General features: G+C 61.3%; 1 protein-coding gene across 1 annotated transcript; it reads left to right on the top strand.

Moving 5' to 3' along the window:
* The first annotated feature begins 954 nt into the window (after nucleotides 1-954).
* On the top strand, nucleotides 955-19,368 carry MNT (MAX network transcriptional repressor). The gene is made up of 6 exons (XM_008009829.3): nucleotides 955-2,381; nucleotides 7,629-8,208; nucleotides 8,776-8,817; nucleotides 8,944-9,055; nucleotides 15,369-15,561; nucleotides 15,765-19,368. The coding sequence occupies exons 1-6, from the start codon at nucleotides 2,309-2,311 to the stop codon at nucleotides 16,529-16,531; spliced, it is 1,767 nt and encodes a 588-aa protein (XP_008008020.1). The 5' UTR covers nucleotides 955-2,308; the 3' UTR covers nucleotides 16,532-19,368.
* Nucleotides 19,369-21,174: the final 1,806 nt, after the last annotated feature.

The following is a 21,174-nucleotide window of genomic DNA, read 5'->3' as shown; positions in this document are numbered from 1 at the left end:
ACGAAGTTCTTGATTTCCAGGATCTGTGCAGATTTTTTCCCCCCAGGATGCATTACGATGCCCTCAAAGGAAAGGAGCAAAGCCAGCAAACATTTTGCCCTCTTTCTATGTTTCTAGCTCTCTTCCAACCAGTCCCTAAAATAGGAATGCTCCGAGGGTGCCATATGATGGAATGGATTGGTAGGGCGGCCTGCCTCTCCGCCTCATGAAGGTTTGCTTTCTGGTTCTGTGTGATGGCGAAGCCACGGCTGTGGAGTTCTAAACCCACTGGCACTGACTGCCCCCCACTTCTTGGACCGGTTAGCAAAGAAAGGGGCCTGGGGACAGAACTGAGGGTACTTCCCCGCACCGGCACAGCACAATCGACATGCTCAGGGATGCTCCAAATAAGTTTTCAGCCTGCGGGGGTCTATCGCTGCCGCTGTACCAGTGGGGTTCGTGTGGCTTCCACCGAGGAAGCAGAACAGCAGAGTGGGGTCTCAGGTGAAGATTTTTGTTGCCCCAATCACAGTGTATTAAGTGGTCAGGGTTGCTATTCCTCCCTGGCATTTTTCTAATTGCGGGCCCTCCCCCAGAACTGGCTTCAGAGTCGTCCCTGGGGTCAGGGGGAGTGCTCCCCTTTTGGGGGAGAGGAGCAGGTGGAATACGGAACGACCTTAGACGAGTCCTTGGCCGTCTCGGCCTCAGTTTCCTTATCTGTGAAGTGAGAGGATTTAGGGCCCGCCGGCCTCGAAGGACTAACTCTCCGACTGCACCCGGGCTCCCCTAAACACTCGCGCCAGAAAGAAGCAGGCGGGCGGGCGGGCAACGGGGTCCCTCCCTCTGGGAAGCGCGGTTCCAGCCGGACGCAGCGGACCCCGCCCCCGCGTCCCGCCCACTGCCGGTCGCCAGGAGCGGGGAGGGCCGGGCTTCCGCCCTCCACGTTGTTGTTCCCGATTTGGGCCACGCCCCCAGGGCCTTGGCTGCGGGCGCTTCGTGTTCCCTGCCCGGGCCCCGGCCCCAGAGCAAAGGGTGGCCCATGGGGTGGCACAGTCCGTGTCTCCACCCACATCGAATACGCGTGGACAAAGACTGGGTTTTAGGGGAAGGAAAGATGAAGGTTTGGTTTTAAATGGAGGGTGACGAAAAGGAATGGGGAGGCCAGGGCATGACTGCGGGATTTCCCTTACGGCGTCCCACCCTGGGTTCGCCCAGTGGCCCTATCCGCACCCGCGAATGTGACCTGCAGGCACTGGCCCTTTAAACCGAAGGCTGGCGGCGCGGGGTGTCCATGTGGAGCTGCTCCATGCCGTGTTGTCCTGCCCGCCCATTGGCCCGCAGCCCGGTGACGTCGCCTAATAGGATGCGAACGCACTGCGGGGGGAGGAACGGAGACAAAACGCGGAGCCGGACTCTCGCTCCGCTCCTTCTGCTGGTTCTCTGACAGTCTCCAGCCGCCGGCAGCTCCGCCCAGGGGCGGATCCCGGGGGAATTGCGACAGCCGGGCGATTGCGGGATTTAGGTCGCGAGTGGGTGGAGCGTGGAGACCCAGGGTCAGGCCAGTCTCTGCCATTCCCAAGGTTTCCCTGACCCGGAATATCCTGATTGGAGCTCTGTTAAATCTTGAATTGTTCATCCTTCCCTCCCTCCAGCAGGACAGATTTCGTCGTGAACTACCCAAACGCGCCGCCCCGGCCCAACTTGTGGCTTGCAGCAGGGGCGGGGCCAGCTGGAAAGCGGAACCACGGCGCGCACACCCGGCTCTGACCTCTCCCTCCCTGCCCGGGCCACGTGTGCGCGCGCCGGCTCCGGTGGGCGGGGCCAGCAGCGCAGGACCCGCCCCTCCCTTCGCGAGACGCCGCGGCCCTGCGGGCGGGGGCTCCGGTCCGGGCTTTGGCTGTGGCCCCGGTGTAGTAGCGGGGGCGGCGGCCGGGGGCAGCGCGGCTCCTTCCCTTGTTGTGTGTGTCGGTGCCTCCTCGCCATCTTGTTGCAAAGCCCTTTCTTGTCGGCGGGACTCCCGGGGGCCGCGGGGCGGGAGGCATCGGAAGGGAGGTAGAGAGGGAGGGGAAGAAGGGAGGCAGTGCCGCCTTTTTTTTTTTTTTTGCACCCATTTTTTTAAATTTGCAATTTTATATTTTGCAAATATTTTGAGAGACATTGATTTTTCTCCCCGTGCTCCCCCGTTCTTCCCTGCGGAGTGCACTGCGCCGCCCAGCCCTGTCGCCCCCCGGAGGTGATCCCTCCCTCCTGCCTGCCCGCCAGCCTGACCTGTGCCCGGCTCGCGGGCCGCAGCCTCGGCCCCGGCGCGCCCCCGGCAGCTCTCGGCGCGATGAGCATAGAGACGCTACTGGAGGCGGCCCGCTTCCTGGAATGGCAAGCGCAGCAACAACAGAGAGCACGTGGTGAGCGGCCGGGCTGGGCCCCTGGGGCACCGGGGAAGGGGAAGCGAGTGACCCCGGTCCCCGAACCCACGCGAAACCGCGGACAGGGCCCCCTCCCGGGCGGCCCGCGGAGCCTGGCAGCGCACGGCTCCCCGCGAGAGCCGCCGCCCGGGGAGGGGTGATGTGGGCAGTGAAATTAATTAATGAAGTCATTAACATGCAGCGAGGGACCTGGCTCCTGCGGGCGCCACCCAGGCTGCCTGGCACTCCTGTGCCCCTTCCGTGGGGGGCTGCTTTTGCGTGGGCCAGCGGAGCCCTCGGTGGCACTGAGGATGTGTGAGCCGGGGGGTGGGGTGAGGAATGGTGTTGCGTGGGGGTGGCAGGCTCGCGTGTGCGTGCGTGTGTGCACGGGGGATGTGTGATGTGAGCCTCGGGAAAAGCAGATGAACGGACGTGTACACGGGCGTGTGTATAGCACACGAGTGGGCGTGTGTGTAACGGAGTGGGGGTGGGGACTACTCTACGCCGAGCAGCTCTTCGGCTTCCCTGGCCCCGTGGGGAGGGTGCGGGGGGCGCTCCCGGCAGATCTACGCGCCGCTTGGGGCGGAGGCGGCCTTTGCAGAATGAAATGACATCGCGTGTCTTATGATCCTGGCCAGCCCCGCCTGACCCCGCCTCCCAGAGCTGGGCTGGGCCGCGCGTCCGGGGTTTGGGTGAAAGCCGGGCTACTTGGGCGTTTGCGAAATGGCCCGCGGGTCGCTGGGGGGCAGCCCCCGGGTCCCCCTCGCTGCGCCCCGCTTTAGCCAGTGTGGAATGTGGCGTGTCTGCGCGTTCCAAACCCGCTCTCGCCTGGAATGTTGCGTGTGCCTGCGTTCCGAGCCCGTTGGTTACACCGGGTGGTGACGTGGACGGGCTCCGCCCCCGACCACGTGCACCGGGGACACTCCTGCTGGGGACGGCGCGGCCCGGCCCCTCCTCACCGCCTCGCGCTCGGCTGGGGGCGGGGCTTGGGCGGGGCTGGCAAGGGGCCTTGCGCTGGGTTGGGCCCGGGCGCGGGCCCCGGCCTCTGGGCACCTCCCAGGGAGAGCCTTTGCCCTGCGAGGGAGGAGCCGAGCTCACCTGTCGGCTCTCGCCCCTAACCTCCTGTGTTTGATCCCGAGAGCAAGGGAAACCCTCAGAATCGCAGGGCCACGAGACATTTAGAGCTCACATTTTTCCACTGACCCCCAGAACGTTCCAACCATGCCCCCTGGCATCACCCGGGGCCACGCTGGAATGAGCCAGGTTGAGAAAGAAACTTCGGCGCTTCCTCTAAAGGGAAGAGACTAATGACTCCTATCTTCACGCGCCCTGTTGGTGGTCCCTGGCTTCAGGGTGCTGCAGAGGGGCTAGGGGGAAAGATCTCCCTTTTCCAGGGTGCTGCCAGAGCCTCGGCTCTGGAACGGTGTGTGTGCAGGACCCGGGGACTCCTGTGCCCTCCCCGCCCCCCAGAATCCCCCGGCAGGGTTGGTTGTGGTGGAGAGAGTGCTTCGCCCTCCTTTCCTTTCTCTCTGCCTATTGTTGCTTCAATGATGAGTCATGCAGGAGGTAGTAGTGTGTTGTGTGCGCGCGCGCCGCCGTGTGCTGCCGCCGCGGCGGGCGGTGAGGGGGGGAGCCGGGAGCGGCAGCGGGCAAGGGGCGGGGGAGCTGCGGGGCCGCCGGCCTAGTCGGGGCGACCGGCCTCTCAAGGTCAAGAGTCACTGGAGATAAGTGAAACCCAGATGCCTGGGTTTTGCGAAGTGATGGGCGGGGACGTCACCAACACTCCCCGCCTGTTGCCTTGGGGGTTCAGAGCAGGGTCTGGCAGTGGAGAGTGCCCGTGGTGACCAAGAATGTCCTACGTTTGGGCACAGGGGTCAGGGGAAGACCGTGCACAAGGTTCGGAGAGACTAAGTCACCTGCTGCCGCCACCAACACGTTGCAGTTCGAGTACCCACTGTGTTTAGGCCGAGTTCAGCGGCCTGGTCACCGCTTCTTGGTGTTGGTCAGAGGTCTTTGGAGATGAGTGGGTGCGGAAAGCCAAATCTACTCAAAAACTCATGTACAGGTGGCCAGAACCGGTCCCAGCAGTTTCACCTCCAGAATTCATTTTCTTCTCCCTCTTGACGTTCTGTCCTGAGCTGGGGCAGGACGAACGGGAGGGAAGGGCATGGTAGGCGAACCTGCTGACCGGAACACTTTCCCAGGACCTAGGGAAGGGCGAACCTGCTGACCAGAACGCCTTCCCAGGACCTAGGACCAGCTCTGGACAGGGATCCTCTTGTCCATTCTCCCTTTCAACCGCAAGCATGGGTTTCTGACCTAGACCAGCCAGTTTGCTCACATGAGGACCCTGCAGATGTGTGTGCCTGTGAGAGAGAGAAGAACGGGCAGAGTTGTCCTGGTGCTCAGCTGGAGGGCCTGGCATGGTCATTCCAGTGTTGATGGAGGTGGCTCAGATGCAACTCTTCTGCCCTGTTTGGAGGGAGCTGGTTGGAGTGTCCAGAGGCTCCTGACCACCTCTCCAAGGCTTACCCTGGGCCTGCCTTAGACACCTAGCCCCTGTTTATCGAGCAGATGGGAGAATTCCTGGGGCTGCTGGGGCCCACCAGTGTGGACTCCTCTACCCCAGCCCTGTGCCTGCAGAGCGCCTGGGCCACAGTCGCTTGGGAAGGCTGAAGGGAGCACACTGCCCATGCTCTTGAGTGTGGGCTGAAGCCTTGGCCCCTGGGTCACTGCAGAAGGGCCATGCTAAATTCTTTTGGGGCAGCTTCTGGGTGGAGCCCAGGGAGGCATGTGAGGGGGCGCACTGTCTGGTGGATGCACAGAACGTTCTTTTAAAGAGCCTAAGCGCAGGGTGCTCCTGAGGGAGCAGCAGCCACCACCAGTTTGGCGGTTCTCCAGTGCACAGGGAGAGGGTTGCCACTGGGTGGGAAGGGGCAGGAAGCTCTCGTGGGCTGGATCTGGCCCCGGGGCAGCTCCTCTTCCTCACCACCCCTGGAACTTTCTCATGCTGCTCCAGGTGTCACTGGGTCCTTCCTGGCACCTGTGAGGTGTACCTGCCTGGTTCTGGGTGAGAGAGGGCAGGTGAGAAGGAGGTTGCTGCCTCCCAGGTGAGCTTTGGGTTGCTTTAAAATATGGGGCATGGGGCTTGGCTTGCACTCTAGGGTCCCGCCTGTCCTTGTGACTCAGGGACGGCCCTCATCGTCCCTCTGCCTATAGAGAGTAGAGCACATGTCTTAAGGCCAATGAAAAGTTAGGTCTGTCAGCCAAAGGGATGGAGGTGGGGGCTGTGTTAAGGCCTGGGATCCAGAGTCTTGTCCTGGGGTAGGGGAAGGGGCTGGGGACAACAGAGGCTGCACCCAACTGAGAAGGGCCCTATCACTGGAACTCAGCAGGCTGCTTGGCCAGTGCGGTCTGTGGGAAGCGGAGCGCAGGGCTGGTTTTCTCCCGGGCGGTGACCTAAGGTAACCTCCAGTGCCCCGCACTGGAGCAGGCCTGCACCGCCCTGGCATCGCCCCTTCCCGAAGGGCTAGTGAGATCTGGAAGAGACCCGCCGGCTGGCCCAGCCCCTGAACTCTGGCTGCTGGGAAACCCCTGAGGCTTCCCCTCCCAGGACGCTTCCCCCTCCGCTTCCTCCTCGGCCTCTTCCCTCTTCGGGAGGGCGGGGCTGGGAGCAGGCCTGGCTCACACTCCAGTTGTTGATTGGCCAAAGGGCCTGAGACCTCAAGTTTTCTGAGGCCTCTGAGCCAGTAAGAGTGTGGGAGGTGGGTGCTCCCCTCCTCAGGGGGCTTTGGCCGACTCCAGTCCCGCGCACCAGCCCTTGCCCAGGTGTTTGGGGCGTGTCCACCACCCGGAGCTGTCTGCTGCGTTCCTCAGCGGAGCGGGGCATCCTCAGCGGAGCGGTGCGTCCAGGGCCAGAGGAGAGGGCTGCTTGTCCCGGCGGCTCCCTGGCCTGGGGGCTGCAGACTCCAAGGGCCTGGGCCAGCCCCGTAGCCAGGGAACCAAAATGGTGGGGCCTGGGAGAGGACGGGGCAGGCCGGAGATGGAGGTGCCTCCCCCTCCCCTGTTCATAGTGAGCTCCTGAGTGGGCCTTGCCTTCCTGCTGGGCTTTCAGCAGAGATGCTGAGCGGATGGTGGGGTGCACTGCCCTGCTCAGCCCCTACTGAAGAGCTCAGTCTCTTCTTGTTTGGGAGAAATGGCCGCTGCTGTGCCGCCTCCTCCTCAGCTGCCCTCTCTCGCCCAGAACCAGGCAGGTGCCCTGTCCCCGGTGCCTGGCTGGACTGCTTGGGTGTTTGTGGTGTCTCAGGCTGAGCGGGTGTCACTGAGGATGTCAGAGGACGCGTTGGGCCTGGAGGACGGGACGTGCTGGCGCTGCTGCTGCTGCTGGTGGGGATGTTGGGGATTTGGGAGAAATGAGTTACAGCGCGACAAGGCTGTCAGAGAGGGACTAAGTGTGTGTGTTGAATGGTCCCTGAGGAAAACAGGCATTGGGACCTAGCCTCGGAGTCAGGAGTGCTGGGCTGTTTCCACATGTGTGAAATGAGGGTGGTGTCCCTGTCCTGCCTGTGATGTGACGTGGGGTTCTTGTGACGATCCAGGGACTGTGAATGTGTGCGAGGCACTTCCTTGTGAGCACGGCAAGCGTCCTCCAGGGGTCAGGAGCTTGCTGTGGGACCTGCAGGAAATCACTTTGCTCGCTGAGCTTCACTGCCTTCATCTGTGCCATGCAGGCACTGCCTGCCCTCTAGAAGGTGCTTGGTAAACATTGTTAAAGGCCTTCCATGGAAGCTGGGATCTGTCAGCACACTCCCTTCTCCGGTGCGAAGTCTTGGGTGGCTGGGCCTCTGCCCGCCTCTCCCACCTCGGCCCTGTGGCTCCTGACCCTTGTTGCCCTCACCCACCCTCCTCCTCACCCTGCAGGCTGGCAGGTGGCCTGCAGCACCCTCGTACAGCTCTGCTCCACCCTTCCCTTCCACGGCCACCTGTCTTGCCTGCAGCCCAGACTGTCAGCCCCCATGACTGTCCTCCTGTTCCCTGCTGGCAGGGACCAGGTCTGCTGGATTTGTTCACTGCTGTGCCCCCGGCGCTTTCCCCTGTGCCTGGCTGGACTGGTAGGCTATTTGTGGAGTCTCTCGCTGAGCAGGGGTATCACTGAGTACTGACGGGGCTAGGGTCAGAGGACTCGTTAGGACTGGAGTGCTGGGGCCCTGCTGAAACCCACCCCCCCCTTGTGTTCTCTCTGCATAGAGGAGCAGGAGCGGCTTCGCTTGGAGCGGGAGCGGGAGCAGGAGCAGAAGAAGGCCAATAGCCTGGCCAGGCTGGCACATGCCCTTCCTGTGGAGGAACCCCGCATTGAGGCACCACCCCTGCCTCTGTCTCCGCCGGCTCCCCCACCCGCACCCCCACCACCACTTGCCACCCCTGCCCCACTGACTGTCATTCCTATTCCTGTGGTGACCAACTCCCCTCAGCCACTACCCCCACCCCCACCCTTGCCGCCGGCAGCCCAGCCTCTGCCCCTGGCGCCTCGTCAGCCAGCCCTGGTTAGCACCCCTGGACTCAGCATTAAGGAGCCTGCCCCCCTGCCCAGCAGGCCACAGGTGCCCACCCCTGCTCCCCTACTGCCGGACTCGAAGACCACCATTCCACCCACGGGCAGCCCCAAGCCTTTGCAGCCCCTCCCCACGCCTATCCTGACCATAGCACCACACCCTGGAGTCCAGCCTCAGCTGGCCCCCCAGCAGCCGCCCCCACCCACCCTTGGGACCCTGAAGTTGGCACCAGCTGAAGAAGTCAAATCCAGTGAACAGAAGAAGAGGCCAGGGGGGTGAGTGGGGTGTGGCAGGGTCGGGCTGCTGGGATGAATAGGAGAGCTGCCCCTCCCCTGGGCTGTGTGCAAGACAAGGTGCCCTCCCTGGGTGGGGCTTCAGAGGTGTGTCCTGCCTCCCCAGCCTAGAAGTGCCCCCTTTATTTGAACACCGCCTCACTGTGCCCATCTCTATCCCGGGAAGGAACGTCGCATTACTCCCTGTTCCCAGGCTTCTGTGTTTTCTAACGCCCTCCAAGGCTGAGGCTTATGGCATTCCCAGGCCTCTGGACAGAGTATGGGCCTCTTGGGTGAGGGCGGGGGTCAACCGGCTGCTTCTGAGTCCCAGGAGCCCTCCTGTCTCCCTCCTGGTGGGACGGAAGGTGACAGGGGTTGTGATTATGAGCACAGATGTGCCCTGCAGGGAGTGGGCGCAGCATGGCACAGGGCGAACATCTCCCAGGCTGCTTTAAGACAATGCTGGGGACAAACAGCCTGTGGCAATTTTGGGGGGTGGCGGCGCGGGTCATCAGGAAGGCCGTCTCATGGAGTCCTCCTCTCTGAGCCTCCTATCTGTCTGGGTTTCAGGATCGGAACCAGAGAAGTCCACAACAAATTGGAGAAGAACAGGTGTGTGTGTGCGCGTGTGTGGCCCGGGCCCCGCCGGCCCTCGGCCCCAGCTCCCCCGGGCCCTGCCTCCCCCCCATCCCAGCCCCGCCCCAGGCACCGCTGACCGGCGCTCGCCCCTCTCTCCAGGAGGGCCCATCTGAAGGAGTGCTTTGAGACCCTGAAGCGGAACATCCCCAACGTGGATGACAAGAAGACGTCCAATCTGAGCGTGCTGCGGACGGCGCTGCGGTACATCCAGGTATGGGGCCCGGAGGCCGACGCCGCGCAGCTTCCTCCGCCGCCCCTCCCCCGGCCGCGCCCCGCCCCGCCCTCCCGCCCCGGCGGCTCCCCCGCGCCTCCCTCCCGCCTCCACGCGGGCGCTGAGCACATGGCCCGGCTGACGTCAGCGGGGCTCCCTGCCCGCGAGGGCGCGCGTGCGCAGAGGAGGGAGCGGTTCCCCTCCCCCGCCGCTCCCGAGTCCCCGCAGCCTTGGTGTCCCGGGGGCCGTGAGGCGCGCACCGTGACGCTTGGTGCGAGTCTCGGTGGCGGCTCCCGTTCGCGCGTGTTGGTGCAGCCGCTGGAGGGAAGGGCATGGGGCGGCCCGGCGCCTCCTCCCTGGCCGCAGAGCCTGGGCGGGAGCCCAGATTCCGCCCGAATGTCTGTCGCTATTTGCGGGGAGGGTTGGGCGTGGTCCCCGTCCACGCTGCGGCGCGGGCCGAGCCCCACTTCCCCTGGAGGAGGAAGGTCCTTTCGGAGCGCGCGTGGAGGCGCCACGGCCCGAGTGTAGGGTTACGCCTGGGGCGGGGAAAACTGCGATTTGACTGGGCGGCAAACAGCCCCGGGACAGCCGAGCCTGAAACACGTCACGCTTTCCTTCCTCCTGGGCTAAGAACGGGGGGGGGGGTCCCTTTTTTCGGGGCCCTCCCGGCTGCGCGTCTCCTCCCTTTGGGCGTCGCTCCCTCTGCAGCGCTGGGGCCGGGGGCGCCGCCACGTCAGGCAGTTGCCATGGCGGCCTGAGCTTCGGTTTCCCTGGAAACCGGCGGGGCTTCCGCGCGCCTGGCCGCAGGCTGTGGGGGATGGGCCGGCGGCCGCCGAGACCGGGAGCCGTTGGGGATGGAGGGACGTGGGGCGGGGGGCGGCGAGTCGGGACTCTCCCTGTCCACCCGCTGAGGAAGCTCCGGGGGCCGCGCGGGGTCACGAGCCCCGTGGGCGGGGTGGCGAGGAGGGTCCAGCGCGCGAGGAGCCAGCCGCGGGGCGCCGCCCTCCCCCGGCCTCGACCGCGGGGTCACGGCCCTGAGGTAACCGGAGCCTGACTTGCTGAGGGAGGGGCGGAGGCGCTGCTTGCTTCGCGACTGCTCCAGGCGGGCGGCTCCCTCCCCGCCTCCCGCGAACGCGCCCTTCCGCCCGCCCTCCCGGCCAGGGGGCGGAGCTGGCGCGCCGCCAGGCCGCTTCCGGGCAGCGGGGAGGGGCGGGGCCGGGTTCGCGGATTGGCTGTCGCGGGCGGGGGCGGTGCTCCCGAGTTGCGGAGGGCGGTGCGGCTGGCGAGGGTGACGCAGGGAAGCCGCGGCCGCGTGGGTGCGCGCGTGCTTCGGGGTGGGGCCTCGGGGCGCCGAGCGGGAGAGGGGCCCGGAGGCCGCGACAGGCCGGTGGCTTATTTCTGGAATGGTTTTGCAGAACGTGGGCTTGGTTGTAGTTTAGTCGCAGGGCTGGCTGAGGGTGTTCATGCAGACACTTCGCGGCAATCCCGACATTCACGTAGCTATTATTTTTGAGAAAGAGGAAGGACGGCATGGCGAGTTCCTCTTTGCAGATACTACTTGCAGAGGGCGCCTTGCGTAATGTGTGGGTTTGGAAATGAATCGGAAGGAGACTCAGCGGCAGCCGCAGAAGGAAGCTCTTGAGGAGCTGGGCCCGGCGAAGTAGGAGCCGGGGTGGGCCCCAGGCTGTGGTCCAGAAGGGACACCCATTCTGGTGCTGGTCACAGAATCAGGAAACTCAAAGGCCTGTCTACAAACCATTTATTCAGCTATTCATTGAGGTGCCTTTAGCGAAGTCTCTGCTTCTGGGCAAATGGTGGCGAGCGAGTAAAAAAGCCTGGGTCTCTGCTCTCCCAGGCTGGGTCTTGTGGCAGATGATGAACAAGTCACTCTACAGAAACGGCCGCATGGGCATCATAGGAACCGGGCGGCAGGAACTCTTCTGGGGAGGGAGGACGGTTGTTCCTGAGAAAAGGACATTGAGACCTGCAGGATAAGTCTGGGTGGGACGGAGCAAAGTGGAGGCCAGAAGCCCAGGTGCAGCCCAGCGGGAGGGAACAGGATGCTTTTTGGAAATAAGCCAGGCACGGTGGCTCGCACCTGAGTCCCAGCTATGCTACTCGGGAGGCCCAGGCAGTAAGAGCGCTTGAGCCTAGGGAGTTCGAGGACAGCCTGGGCCACAGAGTGAGGCCTCCGTCTCTAAGAACAAACACGAACATGGTCAGGGGGGTTGTCACTCAGAGATGGGCAGAGTCAAGAGCTGGTCCTGGAGAGACCAGTGGGGCTGTGAAGACTGGGGGCTTTGTTTGTATGCTGAGAGCAGGAAGCTGTGGGAGGAAGGCAGTGGTCCCCAGCCAGAATCCAGAGTGGCTTGGAGGTGGTCAAAGATTTGAAGACAGCCACAGAAAAGTGGACAGAGACAAGAAAAATAGGTACCAAACTGTGCATCCAGGTAGTCACAGAAAGGAAATGGGTTTAGAATGAAGCAGTGTAGGTTAAAGTTAGACCCTGGGGAAATCTTGCAGGGGCCTCTAGGCCTGCGAAGAACTGGACTAGGTGAGAAGAGGAGGCTTTTGATCCATGTCACTCCCTGGCCCAGAACTACATCCTGCCCACAGGTGGGTTGAGTTCAGGACTGCTGCTTCCAGCCCCCAGCAGCCAGGTTCAAGTGAGAGCTGACTCACCTAGGGCCCTTGACACAGCCTCAGAGCCAGGTGAAAAGCCACACGCAGGCTGGGCACGATGGCTCACGCCTATAATCCCAGCACTTTGGGAGGCCGAGGGGGGGGCGGATCACCTGAGGTCAGGAGTTCGAGACCATCTTGGTCAACATGGCAAAACCCTGTCTCTTCTAAAAATACAAAAATTAGTCCTGCCTGGTGGGACATGCCTGTAATCCCAGCTACTAGGGAGGCTGAGGCAGGAGAATCGTAGAACCCGCTAGGCGGAGTTTGCAGTGAGCCGAGATCACACCACTGCACTCCAGCCTGTGTGACAGAGCGGGACCCTGTCTCCAAAAAAAGAAAAGCCACACAGGTGTGTGTGTATAGGGGCAAGGGAGTTTCCTACTGTCTTCCTAGCAGAAAATGGAGAGAAACTGTGAAGGCCAGAATGACAGAGCGGGCTGTGTGTGGACTGGCAACAGAAGTGTCGAGCTGCCAGGTTTCAGGCCAGTACAGAGCACGGCTCTACCTGGGTTATGTGCTGCAGGCCCTAATGGTTAGAGGCACCTGTCACTGGTGAGGGCAGAAATCTATGCAGGAGGGGGTGTGGGAAGCTGGCCTCACTGGTGGGTGGGGTTGGAGACTTTGCCAGGCCTCGTCAGGAAAAGCTGCTACAGAACAGCAAAAGTGCTCCTAGCGCAGCAATATCCAACCTTTTTGGCAACAGGGAGTCGTTTCCTGGAAGACCATTTTTCCATGGAGAGGGAGGGCGGGCCTGGTTTCAGGATGGAAGTGTTCCACCTCCCAGCAGGCATTAGGCAGACTCTCCTAAGGAGCACACGAAACCTAGACTCCCGGGGTGCACGGTTCACAGGAGGACTCCTGCTTCTGTGAGAATCGAATGTCCCACTGATCTGACAGGAGGCTGCGCTCAGGTGGTCCTGTGCCATCGCCGCTCACCTCCTGCGTGCAGCCCTGTTCCTGACAGGCCACGGACCAGTACCTGGGGTTTGGAGACCCCCGCCCTAGGGGATGAAAGCAGGGAAACCTGGGTCTAATGGGTTCCTGTCATTCTCCCTGTGATTCAGGGAAGAGACAGGACAGAGGTGGAAAGGAACATGGTCACCAGGAGTCGGGACAGCACCCTTCCAGATCCTTCCCCTGGGGTCGAGTAAGCACCCTGTGCGTAGCTCTTCCTGGCCGCCCGTGGGCTCTGGGGTCTAAACAGACTATGCAGCCATCCTCACCTTCATTCACAGCTCGGACAGGGACTGTGTGTGTTGAGACAGAAAGACAAAACATATATATGTGAGAGACTTTGTCTGAGCCAGTTCCTGATGACGTCCTATGACAGCCTCGTATTTACTGCCCAGGCAAATGAAGCTCTTCTGATTCCCCCCCCCTTTTTCTTCCTGAGACACAAAACTTAATAGAAATTTTGTTTGCAGTTCTTACATTCTTAATGTGAGCCGATCTGGGACCCATTGCCCACCAGAAGTGGCCCAGTCCTGGTGCAGGGAGAAAGGGAGGGGTGGAGTGGGAAGAACCCCGTTTTTCCTCAGGGCTAGGGGGCTGGAGATGCCACCCCCTTCTCCTGCCTCTGGGCTCCAGGAAGGAGAGCAGATGGACTCTCAGGCCTATGGCTCCTCCTACACACCACTGCCCCCAAGGTTGGAGGAGAGAGAGATATATAGTGAAAGAAGGGGACAGAGGCAAGAAAAGATGTTGATGAAGAAAGACGAGAACCAGGGGTGAGGGCTGACAGAGAATCAAAACACCAGTAGGCCAGGTGCAGGGGTCTCACGCCTGTAATCCCAACACTTTGGGAGGCCAAGGCGGGCAGATCACCTGAGGCCGGGAATTCAAGACCAGCCTGACCAATATGGAGAAACCCTGTCTCTACAACAAATATAAAATTAGCCGGGTGTGGTGGTGGGTGCCTGTAATCCCAGCTACTCGGGAGACTGAAGCAGGAGAATCGCTTGAACCTGGGAGGCAGAGGTTGCGGTGAGCCGAGATCGTGCCACTGCACTCCAGCCTGGGCAACAAGAGCGAAACTGTTTGAAAAAAACAAACAGGAAAAAAAAAAAAAAAAAAATTGGCCGGGCACGGTGGCTCACGCCTGTAATCCCAGCACTTTGGGAGGCCGAGACAGGCGGATCACGAGGTCAGGAGATCGAGACCATCCTGGTTAACACGGTGAAACCCCGGCTCTACTAAAAAAAAATACAAAAAACTAGCCAGGCGAGGTGGCGGGCACCTGTAGTCCCAGCTACTCGGGAGGCTGAGGCAGGAGAATGGCGTAAACCCTGGAGGCGGAGCTTGCAGTGAGCTGAGATCCGGCCACTGCACTCCAGCCTGGGCAACAGAGCGAGACTCTGTCTCCAAAAAAAAAAAAGTGAGGGAGAGTGGGGGAGAGGAATAAAATAAAAATCTACCCCAAATGCAAACCAGCCTGGAAAAAAATGGTGTGGTGCCCGGAAGGTCTTGGAGGCTGGAGGATGTGAAATACAGAAGGACAGTGGGGGAGGTAGGGGCTCAGATGTGGTCTTGGAGCACGGGCAGATAAGATCTAGGGGGTAAGGAGAGGAGGATCCATGTGTGATGAGGGCAGACGGGGTTCAGAGAGGAAAACCAAGGCCAGCTGGTGAGTTGTGTATGTGAAGAGCCCGTGGGCCCTGCCCCTGGACATGACCAGTAAGCCTGGGAAGCTAGAAGCTCAAGAGCAGGCCAAGAAAGAGACTCGGAAGGCAGCAAGGACACACGTGCTGGCATTGCTGGTGGATACAGCGGTTATAACGTGCCCGGGCAGAAAGCTGCCAGCAGGGAGGTCTGTGAGACTTAAGAGTAGGATTGACGAAGGGTCAGGTCGGAGCACAGGAAAGACCTTGGGTGTGGAGGGGAGCGGGGTCATGGGACGCAAGAGCCATTTCTCATGGATCCGTTTAGCCCAAGTACAGGTGTAGACGGGGGCACATTCCTAGGCTTGGGGGTTTTTCAGCCCAGGGAGTCTGGAGGGCAGTGGGCAGGGTGATGGGGAGCAGCATGTGAGTGGAGCCTTGTCGAGAAGCGTCGCGCACAGTGGAGAGTCGTCCAGGAGGTCAGGGAGCAGGTATGGACCAGCAGCCAGGAAGGAGGCGATCCCTGGACATGAGACGGGGCGAGGTCGTGTCACTGCCTGTTGGGTCATCCTCCAAGGATGCTGAAGTTACCAGGGAGACAAGTGAACCAGGAGGTCGAAGCGGAGGATCCTGGGGTTCTGTAGAGGGTAGCTCGTGGCATCAGTGACCGAGCACAAGTGTGGAAAGTGGATAGGCTGCTGGGGGAGGGATGGGGCCAGAGGCGGAGAAGCCCTGAGGATGGGTTGTGGAGGACACGGAGGGACCCGCACGCCTGGTTGAGCTTGCTCCATTGGGGCCTGTCCCAAGAGCCTACACTCCCTGGGAGGAATGGAGCGAGCCCACACACGCTGGGCCCCCCTGGGCAGGGGCATGGACCAGGACAGGTGCGGTCTCCAGCAGCCCCCGTCAGGCTGGGTCCCCTGGTTGCCACAGACTTGCCTCTGGGCCAGCTGATAGGAGAGGTTTGTGGGGACTCTGGGCCCCAAGGCTGCTGCTCAGGGTGTTCTGCCGTCCTGTACTCTGTACCCCAGTCCCTGAAGAGGAAGGAGAAGGAGTACGAGCACGAGATGGAGCGGCTGGCGCGGGAGAAGATCGCCACGCAACAGCGGCTGGCAGAGCTCAAGCACGAGCTGAGCCAGTGGATGGACGTGCTGGAGATTGACCGTGTGCTGCGGCAGACGGGCCAGCCCGAGGACGACCAGGCCTCCACCTCCACCGCCTCTGGTGAGCCCCGGCCCCCGCGCTGGCCCCACAGTCCTCAGATGTTACACGTCAAATTCCAGCCTCCCTGGCCAGGCTCTTGCCTACTAGAAAAGATGGCCCCAGTCCCAGCCCCATCACATTCCCACGCCCCCATGAGCATCTATGCCTGCAGCCGCTTGCTTCCCCCGCCCTTCTGACCTGCTCCCTGCCCCTGTTCCCCACAGAGGGTGAGGACAACATAGACGAGGATATGGAGGAGGACCGGGCGGGCCTGGGCCCACCTAAGCTGAGCCATCGTCCCCAGCCGGAGCTGCTGAAGTCCACCCTGCCACCCCCCAGCACCACCCCTGCACCTCTGCCTCCACACCCGCACCCTCACCCCCACTCCGTGGCCCTGTCTCCTGCCCACCTCCCCGTGCAGCAGCCGCAGCCACAGCAGAAGACCCCTCTGCCAGCCCCTCCTCCCCCACCGGCTGCCCCTGCCCAGACACTGGTGCCAGCCCCGGCCCATCTGGTGGCGACGGCTGGGGGCGGCTCCACGGTCATCGCCCACACAGCCACCACGCACGCTTCAGTCATCCAGACTGTGAACCACGTTCTGCAGGGGCCAGGCGGCAAGCACATCGCCCACATCGCCCCCTCGGCCCCCAGCCCTGCTGTGCAGCTGGCGCCTGCCACACCCCCCATTGGGCACATCACAGTGCACCCTGCCACCCTCAACCATGTGGCCCACTTGGGCTCCCAGCTGCCCTTGTACCCGCAGCCCGTGGCAGTGAGCCAGCCCGTGGCAGTGAGTCACATCGCCCACACCCTCTCGCACCAGCAAGTGAACGGCACAGCCGGCCTGGGGCCCCCGGCTACTGTCATGGCGAAGCCGGCCGTGGGGGCTCAGGTGGTGCACCACCCCCAGCTGGTGGGCCAGACCGTGCTCAACCCTGTGACCATGGTCACCATGCCCTCCTTCCCAGTCAGCACGCTCAAGCTGGCTTGAGGACGAGGCCACTCAGAGGCCCCCAGTGGGGACAGGGAGGGGGACCTGTCCCCCACTCTCTCACCCACCAGCTCCACACATTCCAGCCAGGCCCAGGCCCGCCCCCCCCCCTCCACCCACCCCCTGGCCTCCTAGGGGAAGGGGGTGCAAAGACTCTGAGCCAAGGGAGGGAAGGGCCACCCAGGGAGTTGGGCACCGGGCAGGGGCCACCCTACTGCACTAGGACTTGGTAAGATGACTGAGAAAATGCGCAACTCTGGTGGAACGTGCCACCTGTCCGGCCCAGTGCCAGCCCCAGCGCTGCTCCTGCTTCCCTTCCCTGCCCTCGGAAATGAGTGCGATGTGGACATCACGCTCCCTGACTTCTCCCCTGCCCTGCCCCGCCCCGCCTTCCTGTGCTGCTGCTGCTATTGCTGTCTGGTGAGGTGGCCCAGGCCCCCGGCTTTCCTCCGGAGCCTCAGTGTTTTCTTCCCAGGTCTTTGCAGGGGAAATGGGGGAAGCAGAACCGAAGCCACTTGGCCCAGAAAGCTGCGGACTGGGGTGATAAGGGGCCCTGCTCTGAGCACAGGTGACAGATCATAGGAAGTGGCTGGTCTGGAGTCCCACCCGGACAGGTGGGGGCCCAGCCTGGGGCTCTCTGACCCGGTTGCAGTCACTGTGATTCGTTACCGTAGAAACTACTTAAAATGATTCTCTACCAACAATAAACCAAACCCAGCCACTGCCAAGCTTCCTGTGTCCTCAACCCAAGCCCTGCCACTGGGCTCTGGACCTCAGGAGGGCAGGCTGAGGTGGGGAAGGAAGGACTCGGCTCTCCTGCCCCCTTCCCTGTCTCCTGCAGCCTGGGTCTGGATGGGACGAGAGCCACTGGGCATCTGTCCCCAGTCCCTAGCTCTGGGCTTGGCTCTTGGCTTCCAGAAGGCAGCAAAGAGGGGCGCTGTCCTGTGTTCAGCCCCTGATCTCTGACCTCTGCTGAGTGCTGGGCACTCCTCCGAGGGACAGGTGGGCCTGGCGGCCTGTGAGGTTTGGGCGCCTCCTACGGTCTGGGAGACATGGACCAGCCGCTGGTCTTGTTTCCAGGAGCATAGAAGCCACATCGTTGAGGCATCAGAAAGGTAAAAACGCAGCGGCTTAGCTAAGCCCTAAGCCTGTCCCCAGACCAACCCTGGGGCCTATACAGAACAGGGCCGGAGCTAGGGCTGCTGCTGCTGCTCCAGCCCTTTGCCTGTGTCCTCCCATCCCCTCAACACCCGGCTTCTCCAGGGGGCACTTTTGAGTGGGCCCTCCCCGGGGAGCTGCTGAGCAGCACCTTTCTCTGAGAAAAGGTCCTTGTTGGCTCAAGGACAGGGCTGAACGTGGAACGGGCAGGAGTCAGGGGCTCTGTGTTAGGGCGTGGCTTTCTCTGCCTCTGCCTGGGCAGCCTGCTTTGGCCTCTCCTTGTATGTGGATATTTATTACAAGTGGCCTTGTGTCAGACACGCTCAGCTCCCCACCTGGACACACACCAGTGGCCTTTCAGTGTAGCGGGAGGAAGCCAGTGTCCCTGGGTGTCAAGTTCACACTGATGGGCAGGCGAGGGGGCCAGGAGGGAGGGGACAGAGTTGAGGATTTCCTGGAGTGCCCTGCAGGCACACAGGAGGTCAGCAAAGGTCTTGAATAGATTTTCTTTTGAAATAAAGAATCCTTAGATGCCTAAGAATTCCCTTCCCATTCCCTCCTGGTCCTGGACATCTCCCAGGGGACTGTTTCCTTATTTCTCTCTCCTGGTGTGGGTAAAGGGACAGTTACAAACCAGGTCACCACCCTCAGAGGCTGAGCCCTGTACCCACCCCAGCACAGCCACCTCCGCCAGACCCCCTGGCTCTGGGAGAGCCAGCTTTGCTATTCCCATTGTGACAGCGATGGCAGGCCTGACCCACGGGACGGTCAGAGTAGGGTGTGGAGCTCGCCCCTCCCTCAGCCTGCCCAGCTTTCCCTGCATCCTGAGGCCAGTGCCCCCGGGCCTGCACAGATACCTCATCATCCACCCGCTGCCCTCCCCGTCCCTGTCCCCCAGCAGTGGGGGCCTGCAAATCTAGTGCCGAATGACTATGTCCAGATTAGTGACGATGGGTGTTGCTGTTGTTCTTGTTGTCGTTTGTGAACGCTGTGATGCTGTGTGCCCAAGTGGGCAGCCACCACCCAGCCCTTCCTTGGGCGTCTCCCCCTGAGAGCTGTCAGGACCACATCTGTCCTCACCCTGTGGGACCGCCTGCCACTCCCTCCCTAGCCCTTCCAGCCTGGGACACACACAAACACACACACACGCACACACACACATCTTACCTCTCATGCGTGTTTTACCTTTTGATGTTCAGAGTGGCTCACTGGCTGGGAGTCCTTACCTCGGGGAGAGGGGGAGGTTGGTTCCTTGGGGGGGCCAAAGGCAGGGAACGCCTGGAGGGTAACTTGGGGGGTCACCATGACCCCTTCTTTCTCCAGAAACAGCTGCTTCTCCCCCCATCCCAGGGTCCCACCCCCAACCCCCAAAGAGGTGGCCCTTGTTTACAGTGAGGACTCGGCCACTGTGTCTCTGTTTCCTGAAATATAAACTGTAGCGACCCCAGACTGTAGAGATTTTTATGTGTTTGGATACATCTGCTGTGTGGGAAAAAAAAACAAAAACAAAAACTACAAAAACCCTAATTTTGTACATACTGTATTTTTACTATTGAACTGTATTCTAGTGGCTGTTCATGCTCCAAGACTTTAGTTACCGAGACATGAATACTATCCATGTAATAAGCACTTGCCTGGAATAAAATATAAAATTGAAATAAACCTGCACTGAAACCTGAGATGGAGCTGCCAGCCTGCAGCATCTGGGTCATTTTATTGTAAAAAGGAGGCAGAGGCCTGTAGGGAAGCGTGCGGCAGGAGCGGCGGGATCACCCGTCTCAACCCCGTCTGCCCAGCAGAGTCCTCCAGCAGCTCTGACCGGGTGCCTCCGCCGCTCTGAAAATGGCAGTTCTGGTCGGTCTGAAACTTCTGCTGAGTTTCCTATCTCCTCAGACCATTTTACAAGTATGATCTTGTTTCATTTTTCAACAGCCAAGTGAAGTAAATAAGCAAGACTTAGCCCCATTTTGGCAGATAAGGAAACAGGATTGAGGTGGCCCAGTGACTTGTCGAGGCCACACGGCTAGCTGGAGACTTCGTTGGAGCTGCAGTCAGACCTCTCCACTGGGTACAGAGTTCTCACCCAGCATCTGCCACCCTTTGTGGCACCCGGGGCCAGTCCTAGACTCGGATCCAGTGAAAAAGGTACAGGGGAGTTGCCCCAGGATCTGGGCACAGAGGGTGAGAGCTTCCTGAGAAGCTGCTGCTTGGGGTGTGGTTTTGACAGGTCAGCCGGGGAGTCCATACAGCTGTCCTCTAAGGGAAAGGAACAAGGGGGAGAAGAGGCTGGAGGTCAGGGGCCAAAGAGCCGTGTTCTCAGCCGGGCTGGGAGCCCCTTGTCCCTGCGGCTGTGTCTTCTGTCCCTGGGCAGGCTGTCTTGGGAGGTGGCAGTGTGGGAAGTGAGGTCAGGGGGCCACTAGCTGGGCCTTGCTGGAGACCAGGCTGGCTGAGGGGACCCAGTTTCTCATTTCCACCCTAACAGTACCTGTCTGACTCCCAGTCCCCGCAGGGGAGACGGACTCTGCGTCTCTTCCTGAGGTGGGGTGGGTAGGGGTTACCCTTGAGGAAGGGAGTGGTGTCTTGGATCCTGTTCTCTGAAAGGGTTGACTTCAAAAAGTTCAGGCTGGGCGCAGTGGCTCACGCCTATAATCCCAGCACTTTGGGAGGCTGAGGTGGGCGGATCACCGGAGGTCAGGAGTTCGAGATCAGCCTGGCCAACATGGCGAAACCCCGTTTTTACTAAAAATACAAAAATGAGCCGGGCACGGTAGTGCCATAGTGCCAGCTACTCAGGAGGCTGAGGCAGGAGAATCATTTGAACCCGGGGGGCGGAGGCTGCAGTGAGCCGAGATCCTGCCACTGTACCCCAGCCCGGGGGACAGAGTGAGACTCTGTCTCAAAAAATGTTTAAAACTTTAAAATGAAAGTTCTGAATCCAGGCCTCCCCACTGCGCCTGCCCTTTTCACTTGTGAGACGCGGGCTCCCTCTGCTGGTAGCTCCCGGAAGAGCTGGGTCACTTCCATTGGCCCACTAGTGCCGCTTTAGGGAAGGGGTAGGGTGAGGGTTAACCCTTCCTGGGTGCGTACTCCGTGCCAGGCCCTGTGCCCACTGGGAACACAAATGAAGACCCTCCCGTGGCAGTGATGACTTGGCTGTCATCTGAGGGCTGTCACTAACTCTTTAGGCAGAAGCTGTACTCAAGGCTCCCCCTCACCCACAGCTCAGCTGGAGCTTGTAAGAAAGGGGCCTGTGGTCAGGATAAAGTATGAATCCAGGTGCGTGCGTTTACCAGCTCCTGTTCTGTAAGAGGAAGACCTGACTTTCCAGAGTGCGAAGGTTCCTCGAGATGGTGTTTTGAGAGCCCGCTGTGCTGCTTGCTCTTCCCGCCCCCAGCTGTCCCGTGGTTTGGGCTTCACGATTCCCTCTGGTCCCAGGATCCCAGTCCAGTAGTCTGGGGGAGTAGGGCAGGATGGAAGTGTGTGAA

Source organism: Chlorocebus sabaeus, chromosome 16, assembly GCF_047675955.1.
Source record: "Chlorocebus sabaeus isolate Y175 chromosome 16, mChlSab1.0.hap1, whole genome shotgun sequence".
Taxonomy (NCBI): domain Eukaryota; kingdom Metazoa; phylum Chordata; class Mammalia; order Primates; family Cercopithecidae; genus Chlorocebus; species Chlorocebus sabaeus.
The sequence above is the reverse complement of the archived record's forward strand: the minus strand, read 5'-3'. Positions and strand labels throughout refer to the sequence as shown.